Source organism: Primulina huaijiensis, chromosome 15, assembly GCF_012295235.1.
Source record: "Primulina huaijiensis isolate GDHJ02 chromosome 15, ASM1229523v2, whole genome shotgun sequence".
Lineage (NCBI taxonomy): Eukaryota > Viridiplantae > Streptophyta > Magnoliopsida > Lamiales > Gesneriaceae > Primulina > Primulina huaijiensis.
The window spans coordinates 3849348-3861420 of NC_133320.1; the positions used below are offsets into that span (position 1 = coordinate 3849348).

A 12073-nucleotide genomic window follows, 5' to 3' on the forward strand; every position below is an offset into this window, starting at 1 on the left:
CACACTTTTGATCCGAACGATCAGAAAATCTTGGGGGTGCCTCCATGTAGACCTCTTCCTCTAACTAACCATTTAGGAATGCATTCTTCACATATAATTGATTTAGTGGTCAATCGAGATTTGCAGCAACTGATAACAAGACTCGAACTGTGTTCCGTTTAGCCACTGGAGAGAATGTTTCTGAATAGTCTACTCTGTAGGTTTGTGTAAAGCGTTTAGCAACCAAACGAGCCTTATATCGTTCTAGAGAACCATATGAGTTGTACTTTATTGTGAATACCCACTTACATCCAACAATTGATTTGCTCATGTCCTCAACAATTGCGTCTTTCCACTCAAATATCTTTAGAACTTCTTGAATATTATTTGGAATGTTAACACTGTCGAGTTGTGAAACAAAAGCACAATAGGAAGGAAACAAATTTTTATAAAATACAAAGTTCGAAAGTGGGTGTTGTGTGCATGACCGAACTCCTTTCCTTAGGGCAATATGAGGATCAACTTGACTTGAGGAATTTAACTCAGACATACCTTGGGTTTTATTGTGAGGGATCTTTGAGTAAACATTGCTAGTCTCATGATTTTTCCGGTGATCAGATTCTTGGTTTTGTAGATAGACAATGTCTTCTTTTCTATAGCCCGACCTTCCCTTATGTAAACAAGACCTTTGAACCGATTGTTATTCTTTTCTATTACGTTTGTCCTCAAAATAACAAGTTAAGTCCGACTCGTTTAAACATTCATCTTCCCATTATTCTCCCCCTGAAGATGAGAATCGTAGTATGATTGTCCTTCAAAAAAGGTGACATCCATGGATACAATTTTTTTTTCTTGAAATCGGATCAAAACATTTGTATCTTTTTTTATTTGTAGGAACAAAGACACATTTATAAGATTTTGGATCAAGTTTAGAACGCCTTGGATCATGATTGTGAACGAAGACGATGCTACCAAAAATTTTAGGGGAATATCTGTGAAGGGCCGAGAGCTAGGAGAAAAATTTTGAAAGGTTTTTTCATAGTTTGATAATTCAATATCTTTGTTGGTAATCTATTTATTAAATAAGTAGCTGTTAGAATTGCATCACCCCAAATATATTTTGGAACTTTAGTATGAAAGTTTAGAGCCCTTGCAACTTTGAGGAGATGCTTATTTTTCCGTTCAGCCACACCATTTTGTTTAGGAGTGTGTATACAAGAACTTTGATGAACAATTCCCTTCTCAGCAAAAAGGTTCCCTAGCAATTGATTGAAATATTCTTTCCCATGTAACTACAAAAAATTTTAATCTGAGTTTGAACCTTATTATAAAAATTTATGAACACATTCCCAACATCAGATTTATCTTTCAAAAGAAATAACCTAGTCATTCTAGTATCATCATCTATAAATGTGATAAATCACCGTTCTAGGACACCAAACATCATTATGTATCAAAGTAAATGGTGGTGATTTTTTATATGATTGCAATGGAAACACCGAGCGATGATGTTTGGCTAATTCACATCTAAACGATTAAGGACTTTTATTTAAAAACAACTTAGGTAACAATTGTCTTAAATATTGAAAGTTTGGATGTCCTAAACAACAATGTCATAACATAATGTCAATGTCATGAGAAGCAGAAATCGAGTTGAAACAGGTCTTAAGGTCTTGTTTGACGAAGATTGATCCAGCATTGAAGATGTATAGGCCATTGTCCTGTCTAGCACTGCCAATCATCTTTTCCGAGGCTAAATTGTGATATGCATGTCATATGGTCACCTGAATCTAATATTCAGGAACCATTTGAGTGTGTGCTAGAAATAGAAACTATAGGTTATATACGTTTCTGAGCTAAAGAGCAAGAAGAGTCAGGATTTCAAACAGTGTGAGATTGAAGCATTTTATACAGGTGCTATATTTGATCTTTTGTGAAAGGAAGAGATTCAGAGGCTGATGATTGCTGTCCAGAATCAATACCACTTGTTTGAAGGGCCCATATTCCACCATTAGTAGCTTTAAAGTTTGCTGCCTGACTTCTTTTTATAATTTGCTGGTTTTCCATGTATTTTCCAGCATGTCTCCACGGAGTGCCACGGCTTGTGGCACCTTTCTCACCTGATTTTTGGCTTATCTCCTTCAAAACCGGTCCCTTTGGTGACAAGAGCAGATCTCTCACTGTCCCATGTCTTTGGTTCTCAATTCCTTTCAGCATCACTTGGCGTTGAGCCTCCTCTCAACGGACTTCTGAAAAAACTTCTCTAATTGCAGGTAGAGGTTTTCTCCCAAGTATCTAGGTCTTTATTTAAACTTGCCAAAAACACAAGCACCCTGCTTCTCTCTACCTTCTTTTTGTATTGAATATTGATGTTTTCCCAATCCTCGTCTTCAAATAAATTTAGTTCATGCCAAACAGTCATCATTTCATTGTAATAAGCTGTAACATCTCGGTTTCCTTGCTGCATTCTCCACCTTTGAATATTTATATCGAACAGTTGAGAATGATTCTCCATATCAGAGTAGGTTTCACGTACAGTGTCCCATACATCACGGGCTGTTGGTAAGAACATGAAAGGCTTGCCAATGATCGGATCCATCGAGTTGATAAGTCAGGCAGTCACCAATGGATTTTCCGAGCACCATTGTTTGTATTTCGGATCAGCCGAAGTTGGTGGCTTTATTTCTCCATTCAAATGCCGGAGTTTCCCTTTACCATCAATCACCAGGAGTACGGATTGAGTCCACCCAAGGTAATTTTTTCCGTTGAATCGATGTATGGTGAATTGGAGGGAATCAGACCTAACTCAACCCCAAAAGTTAGCTCAAGGGAGAGAATTGTCCAAGTTCATATATGCAACACCCATTGGTTTTGTCAAACCGATGTGAGACGACAAACACACCTTTTTCACGACCAGAAATGAACATCTGGAGCGTGAAGTTTACAAGTGGTCTAACTTTGAGCAGAACGGGTGGCCAAACTATAGGCAGTCCAACACATAACAGTGAGCATGAGCTCTGATACCATATGAATAATGCACCGAAAGAAAATGAAGGAGAAAGACTGAGAAGTACTCGTTTTTCATATATGATTCAGATCTTAATACACTGTTAAATAAAAGAGACGTACACTACCAGATCTCATAAATAAGGAAATAATTCTAATCCTAAAATTACTTCAATAAAATAAAATCATGACATATTTAATCTAATCAAATCATGCCTAATTTATCGACAAACACATTTTTAACCCCTAGTGTCCGGATCCTATTATCCAATCTCAACCACCATCTCATATGTTCACCAAAGGCATCAAAACTAGGGGTGTTCATCTGCCGGTTCGGTTCGGTTTTCGTTTTTTATTTCGGTTTTTTCGGTTTTTTCGATTTTCGGTTTTACAAATATATAATCCGATATCCGAACCATTTTTCTTCGGTTCGGTTTTCTACCGAAATGGTTCGGTTATTTCGGTTTTGATACAATTATTTAAATTAATAAGATAAATATATTGTAAAATATAATATATTATCTTTTTACATGATTTCTTAGTAAAACATTTAAATATAAAATCTAAATGAATTACATAAACAACAATCAACTAAATATTGTTCAAAATAATTCATCATTCACTGGTATCATCTCAAAAAATATATAATAAAAATAAAATTATTAATTTGTTGAAATTTCGGTTTTTTCGGGTGGTTCGGTTTTGACATATATAATACGAAACCGAACCAAATAAATTTCGGTTTCAACATTTATATCCGAATGATAAAATTCAGTTTTCGGTTCGATTCGGTGTTCGGTTTTTTCGGTTTTATCCGAAGTTTGAATACCTCTAATCAAAACAAGACCCTAAATGATATCATCACTACGTTTATGTGGCCCGAGCTTCAAGTTTGATTTTATAGATGTCTAAAATATGAATGTGAAAGTGTAATTTTTTCCAGCTTAGAGATCTGGATGGAATGTCACTGGGAAATAAAATTCATTAGTCAGAGTACAAATGGATACATTAGTGTTGGATATTGAAGTTCTTAGCACAGTGTTTACTTTTCTTTTATAAAAAAAACATCGCCGTGGTTGTGGCTGGGGTTTGACGTACCCATAACGGTTTTTTTAACAAAAATAAAAGGAGGAGAGGGACCAAGTCAAAAACTCCTCGAAGATATAACTACCTGAATTCATAGCAAGCTCTCAAGTATGATAAGTGAGTCCTGTCTAATTTTATACAACTCAAAATATGCCTAGTAATATTTTGTACATGAAAACAATTTCAGCAATATCTGCAAATGTGCTTCCTGTGCAAGTTCATCTGCAACTTGATTTCCTTCTCGATAAATATGTGTGATAAACTAGGATGAGAATCTAGAAATGGTGTGAGAGAAGTAACAATTCTATCCAACACTCCCAATTTGGCTTCATAGACTTGATGATGTTGTTAGCAACTTGTGAGTCAGTTTAAATTCGAATGGACAAAAGAGGATTCCCCGCCACAAGGCTGTAATCTCTGCTTATAGATTAGTACCCTCTCTGATAATTTCATAAAGGCCACGAGGAGTTTTCCGGACAAGCCATGAATCACTCCAATTGCAAGGTCACCTAGGTTCCGTTTAACACTATCATCAACATTCAGTCTAACTGTGGACAGGTGACTTCGGCCGACGGACTATGCGAATTTTAACACACCAGGAGAGAAACCTGAAAAGCAGCTCCAAAGCATCCATGCCAATGGATAGAAATCGCTCACTGTATCCCTCTTTTCCGAGCACTCAAAAACATTTATATATTAGATGTAAATCGAAGCAAAAAAGGACCAAATGCGGTGAGCTATAGGACCATAAAAAAATATATGTTCGAAACATTGACATTGAGAAGTGAGATGAAAACCTTTACGAGATAGGGATCATCGGAAGGGAGCTATCTGACAGGTATATACTTGAGGTCATGAAGATATGTGATCGCTTAGACTTACAATTACACAAGAATAGGGGATAGTTTTTGTGATGATACACAAATAATCAAATATTTTGGCCCGATTGTTTGAAGCTTATGTTATCAATTACTTCCTTGGTTTCTATGTTCTTTCTGACTACTTTAAGATGAGTGCCACTCGATGCAATGGTTGGAAATTTATCTGCCAAGTGTAGTTGACAATGTTTTGATGGATTTGAATGAAATAACTACGAAATAATGGTAAATGAACAAATTCATGACATAATGAAGGTAGTCTGGAGGAGGTCATGTAAATTTGTAAGTAATGAACATAGAACTTAGACGCGTATTTGAGTTTGCTGGTTTAATTTTCAAGGTGACCCAGGCCTGATGTTTCTAAGTGGAAGATGACCTCTGTTGGTCGGCCAATGGAGGTAAAGGCCTGTGGATTGGTGAATTAGTTTTTTCCTTGGAAAATGCTAGTTTTTCTATTGAAGGGTACTTGGGTAAGCAAAAACAATCCGTCGGTAGTTCTTCATTGTAAGAAATTGAGCATTATTTCATCAAGCACAAATGAACAGAGAACATTTATCTTGGCATTGGTTTTACCAACACGCCTTTGAACTTCTATATATATATATATTTTTTGATAGGAAACTAATGTTATTAATTATAAATTAAAAATGATTACATCAGTGGACTAGTAGTCCACTGTGATAATGTCGCACAGCCTACTAAAAATAAATTAGCAATACACATATGCCCAGTGTCTCAACAAATCGAAAAAGGAGACATTCATGAAGTCTTTGTGATTTCCAACCCACATCGCCATATTGATCTTGATTTTTTCCCAGCAAGTATCTGTATTTGCCTCCATGTCATCAAAGATTCTTTTGTTTCTCTCCAACCAAACCGTCCAACAAATGTACTGGACCACAACTTGTCAAAAAATTCTTCCTCTATTTCCAGTTGGCTGTCCCAAGTCCATATTGAATAGCTCTTTTGTTGACTTCGGTGTAACCCAAACCAATCGCATCTCTTGCAACGCTCTAGCCCACAGATTTATCGAAAATGGACAGTGGATGAGCAAATGATCTTGATTCTCTGATTCCTTTCTGCACAAGACACACCAGTTGGGACTCAAAGTAATACCAGGACATCTTTGTTGAATCATCTCCGAGGTCGGTAGCTTACCCAGAGTGGTTGTCCAAGAGAAAAGCTGGATTTTGTTTGGGACTGGAACTTTCCAAATAGCATGGAATAATTGGAATGGTGGAACAAGATCATCTGGGAAAAAAGACGCATAGAAAGAACTGACTGAAAAAACACCCGAAGAATCCCCGCTCCACTTAATAAAATCATCTACCCCTTCAACTAATCTAACCGACTCTAAGGCGACTAAAAGCTCTGACAACTGACCAAACTCGAAATCTCTTACCTCCCTTCTGAAATGAAAATCCCAGGAATGGTTGGACGTGACACTATCAATATGAACAAAATTTGATATAGGCATATTGTGTAGTGAAGATAATCGAAACAAAGCTGGAAAATAATCTTTAAACGAAGATTCCCTTCACCATCTATCCTCCCAAAATCTAACCTTATTCCCTCCTCTCACAACAGTAGAAACTCTTAATTTATAAGTCGGGTATATACGGGAAATATACTTCCAAGGGCATCTAAACGTTGTGTTCCTTGCCAACCCCGCATCCCACCCATTTTCTTGAAACCCATACTTACTAACAATTATCTTCTTCCATAATGTCCCCTCTTCGTGAAAAAATCTCCACCACCACTTCCCAAGCAATGCCTTATTTCTGAAAATGATTTTCCCAACTCCCAAACCCCTTTTGTCCTTCGGTTTGCATACATTATCCCATGAGATCAAATGAAAGTGTCCATCTCCATCCGCTCCATCCCATAAGAAATTCCTTGAGATCTTATCCATTGAATCCGCAATATTTTTGGGGACCTTGAATAAAGACATATAATAAATCGGGATTGAATTCAAAACCGATAATATCAATGTTAATCTTCCCCCTCTAGACAAGAATGATTTTTTCCATGTAGCCAATTTTTTCGACATTTTATCCACCACGGGCTGCAAAACGATGCTTTTAACGGATTGCCTCCCGATGGTACTCCCAAGTGTATGTAATTGGCCAATTCTCCTTACCACATCCCAACTGTAGTGCTAACCTTTCAACATCTCCTATTTCACGGTTAATTCCCAACAAGGCTCTCTTTTCCCAATTTATTTTTAATCCGGACATATCACAAAAAGAATCCACCACTTGAACCATGAATCTTATGTGAGCATCGGTCTGCCCGAAAAAGAGCGTGTCATCCGCAAATTGAATGTGAGATATCTCGATCTTGTCTCTTCCGACCTCTAACCCCTTATTTGATTCATTTCCTTAGCTTTGTCAATCAATCTTGCCAACACATCCACCACCAAGTTGAATAGAAAAGGAGATAATGGATCTCCTTGTCGGAGACCTTTGAAAGCCCTAATTTTTCCTCTCGGTCTCCCATTAATCAAAACAGAAAATGATACATTCGATACGCAACCTTTCATCCATGATCTCCATCTACTTCCAAACCCCTTTTTCATTAAAATATAGTCCAAGAATTCCCACCTCACATTATCGTATGCCTTTCGAAATCAACCTTCAATACCCATCCTTTTTTTCTTTCTCCTCCCCTCCTCAAGCAATTCGTTCGCTATAAGTCCACAATCAAGAATCTGTCTGCCCTCAACAAATGCATTTTGAGAATTTGAGATAGTATCCGCTATCACAGTTTTCATCCGCTCTGTTAAGACCTTTGCTATTATCTTGTACAAACTTGTGATTAGGCTTATCGGTCTGAAATCCTTCGCTTTGCACGAGTCAACTTTCTTTTTAATCAAGCATATATAAGTCTCATTAGTTGCTCCATTTATGATGCCGCTGTGAAAGAACTCATCAAATACCATCATAAGATCTCTTTTGACTATATCCCAACACTCTTGGAAAAAAGCCAATGTAAACCAATCGGCCCCGGGACTTTTGCCTCCATCACAAGTAAAAACAGCTGTTTTGATCTCATCTTCAGTAAAAAAAATTTCCAGCTGTCGACTCATCTCCTCTTCGATGGGACTCCATTCCACTCCTTCAATACCCCAACATCTTGCCGCCGGTTTACTATACAATCCCTTGAAGAACTCTAAGATTATTGAGACAATTTCATCCCCACATGTTGTAATTGAACCATCATTTCTTTCCAATCTGTCAATGGTAGCTTTGCATTTGCGATGGTTTAGGAGCGAATGAAAAAATTTTGTATTTTGATCCCCTTCTTTAATCCATTTGACCTTGCTTTTTTGGTAATGAATTTGGTTCTTCCGCCTTATCAACTCCTCTAGCATCAATTTTGCTTCTTTTCTCTCGTTCAAAACTTCCTCCGAACCCCTCCCCGCACCCTCCAATCTGTCAAGTCTGCTGATTTTATTTGATAAATCTGCTGTTTTCATTTCCAATCTGCCATACACATCTTCATTCCATTTTTTCATATCCCCTTTAATTGTCTTGAGTTTTTGCATGAATTTATATCCTGCCCATCCTTGTGAGTTCGAATTATTCCACCACATTTGTGTTAAATTTTTAAAACTTCTATCCCTTAGCCACACATTCTCAAATCTGAAAGGTGTTGGTCCCCACTTATTTTTTGTCAAATCAAGCACCAACGGGAAATGATCCGAAGTGATTCTTGGTAAGATTGACTGTCTGTAATATGGGTATAGTTCGGTCCATCCCACTGTGAACATGAATCTGTCCAATCTAAAACAAATGGGTGAACTTCTAAGATTTGACCACGTGAATTTTCCATTCAATAAAAGTGGATCGCATAACTCCAGTTCTTGTATCAAACTATCAAAGCAGGCCATACTCGATGTCTGTGAGCTACTGTTAATTTTCTCGCTTAATGACCTTACTACATTGAAATCTCCCCCTAAGCACCATCTATCTCCACAAATAACCCTCAACCCTGCTAACTCAGCCCAGAAATTAGTTCTTGTTCTTGGTTGACACGGCCCATATACCGCTGTAAACCACCAATCTTGTTGTGTATCCTTTTGAATATGAACTGAAACCGAGAAGTCTCCAATCAAGTTATCCTTTACAGAAATGACCCTTGGATTCCACATAATCAAAATTCCCCCTGACCTACCCACTGCAGGCAAGGTAACCCACTCTACAAATCTCGGCTTCCAAAGACTTGCAATAAACCTCCTGTCCACCACTACTGTTTTGATTTCCTGTAATATTATTAATTCCGGTTTTTTTTGGCTATCACGGCACGTATCAATCCCCTACGAGTGGCTGAACCACTCCCCCTAATATTCCAAGAAAGCACTTTCATCGATACACTTCATCTTCCCCTGTATTCTGTCTACATCTGTCTTCTTGACTCTCCAACCTCCTACCAATCTCATGTGCATCGTTAAGTTCCACTCTCTCTACACCGATCAATTTTAAACACTCAAGTTTGTGTCCACAACACATAGTGGTCATTTGGTGGATAACATCTGCTTATTATGTGATTCACTAAATAACCTAGAGAACAAATGCCAATGAGCTAAAAGTAATCCAATATGTAGCTATGTGTATTTATCTTTGCTTTTCCTTAATGGAACAAATTGTATGTATCTCAAAAACCATGGACATGTGATAAACAAATAAATCTAAGAGCTGAGATGAATGCTGAGTATGGGTATTATTTTTTGTTGATTCTCATCTCACCAAAACCTTCTGCCGCCCAGATACAGTAATTTCTTTCCTTTTTCATCTCCAGATAATTTTTCTGCATAGTCTACATGTTCCTGTCATTTCTGACTTCCTCTTACATCTCTTTGGGCAGTGAATCTAGGGTCAGAGAGCTTGTACAAGTATTGCTTCGACTCATTGCAGAGGAATTGGGGTTGAGAAAGCTTGGCTTAGCCAGTTGATTACTGGAGCATCCTGCTTCGCGACAACGGTTTTGTTTGTCCATTTGGTTCATTATTAAAGAGATCATAGATAGGTTACAGGGGAGGATTTTTTTCTTTCTTCCTCCCGATGATAATTTTACATGTATGTTACAGAGTGATATTGCTTAGTGAATATGGTCTACCTGTGAAGTTGATGAACGACTGCGGCAAAAGGTAACATTATGTATATTAACGGGGTTTGCTTGCCAGGTTATCTATAATTGGTTCTTGTTTCGGAAATTTATTTGCTTGTATTTTAAACAAGTCAAACTGGTACCTGTATCAATATGTAAACTTTTGATTGACTTTCTAATTAACGACCATGGAATTTCATCATCTGTTTCAATTGTTGGGCATGCTTGGTTTTACAGTTTCGACACAGGGATCCGATCAAATCCCGAAATTCGGTTATAGTTTGTTGATTAGAAGTTTATCTACTACTGCGACAAATATATATATCCATTTGTCGTGGTATCCTGAAACAGTACATGTCTAGATCAACATGATCCTGGTTAGCTAGTCTACTATGAACACAACTATAATTATGTCTCTTCTAACACTAAAATACAGAATCAGCCCCTTTGGGATACAGGCCACTGTTTTTTTTCATGTTTCTACATCCATTGTTTACTTTTTTGATTTCGAGTTCGGACATGAAGAACATAAGCGTATATGTCGAGTCTTCCGGCGAGTTGCCAGTCTCCGCCCACTCATCCGATGTTTGACATAATCCATGTCCTTATTTTCCAACAAGATAATTAATTACTCATGAAGTTTGAAGGTTTAAAATCAAGTGATGCCATCTACATAAGGGATACTAAAATGTACACTGCAATTAATTTCACTTATTAGCTTGAGTTCTGGGAAAAAAAATATATTCCAATCTATTCTATTATCTATTATCTATTACCTATATAAAAGAGCCAATTTTTTTAGAATTGTGAATTGACTTTTAAGTTTTTCATTAATTAATAGAAATAATTAATTATTAATATTAATTCAAGAATATATAATCTATTTATTTCTATTATTTATATAATTGTGAATAATATATTGACTTTTAAGTCCTTCATTAATTAATAGAATTAATTAATTATTAATATTAATTCAAGAATATATAATCTATTTATTTCTATTATTTATATAATTGTGAATAATATATTGACTTTTAAGTCCTTCATTAATCTATATATTTTCATTAATTAATAAATTTTAATTATTAATTTAAGAAAATATATAATTTAAATCTATATATATAAATTACATGAATTTTATTATATATATATATATATATCTGTATATGTATTTTACGGAGTAGAGTAAATGATTGGTGATTAGTGAGGTGCATGACACTCAAAAATCAGTCAAACAATATTTAATTCAGGCACATCGAATAAAAATATAATAGAATAATAAACTGTCAGTCCAAATATTAGCTTTAGATGCTATTTGAATGAAATATAATTTTCATTTTTCCTTCTAATTTCAGCTTATGGTTAGCTTGGTCTCACATAACTATTTTATACATGTACCCAAATGAGGTATTTCTTTAAAAGAGTGAGTTGATTTGTGTAATTGTCGGAATTGTCCTTCCATCTATTAATCGTATATTGGTTTTTCTTAACTTTAATATTGTCTTGTGTATTATTGTATAACCAATATATATTATATTATATATTATAATCATTACATCATATAAATTTTTCAAATCAATTTAAGGAAAAAAACATTCCAAACAAATGTATACATGATTATTTTCTGAAATAATTTAACCACTCACTTTAAAAAATCAATTTAATAGTACTATTATTTTAAAAATTAACAACAACGAAATTTAACAGATAAAATCGTTTTTCTTCTTCATGATTACACCAAGTGCTTTAATTTAACACATATAAATATGCCTAGTGCTAAATAGATTATTATAAAGATTTCACTATATTCAAATATTCATAAACAAATCAAAACATATTCAATTATCATAAGTTTTGTAACATGTAATTAATAAACAACCGTTATATATTTTATTATATATCACATAATTAGTCTAATGAAGATAATAATTGGGGTAGCTGAAGAGAAAAATAGCTAATATTAATGAAATAAATGGAAATTACTTCAAAGTCAATAATTAATATCATTTGTCACG

At 35.5% G+C, this 12073-nt stretch overlaps 1 protein-coding gene across 5 annotated transcripts in view; it reads left to right on the plus strand.

The window, feature by feature from the left end:
- LOC140959031 (uncharacterized) overlaps window positions 1-10257 on the plus strand; it is a 62420-nt gene extending 52163 nt beyond the window's left edge. For all 5 annotated transcript variants that reach the window (XM_073416734.1, XM_073416733.1, XM_073416735.1 and 2 more), the window contains one exon: window positions 9816-10257. In XM_073416734.1, coding sequence (XP_073272835.1) covers window positions 9816-9903 — 88 coding nt within the window. In that variant the 3' untranslated portion in view covers window positions 9904-10257. The remainder of the gene's footprint in view (window positions 1-9815) is intronic.
- Window positions 10258-12073: the final 1816 nt, after the last annotated feature.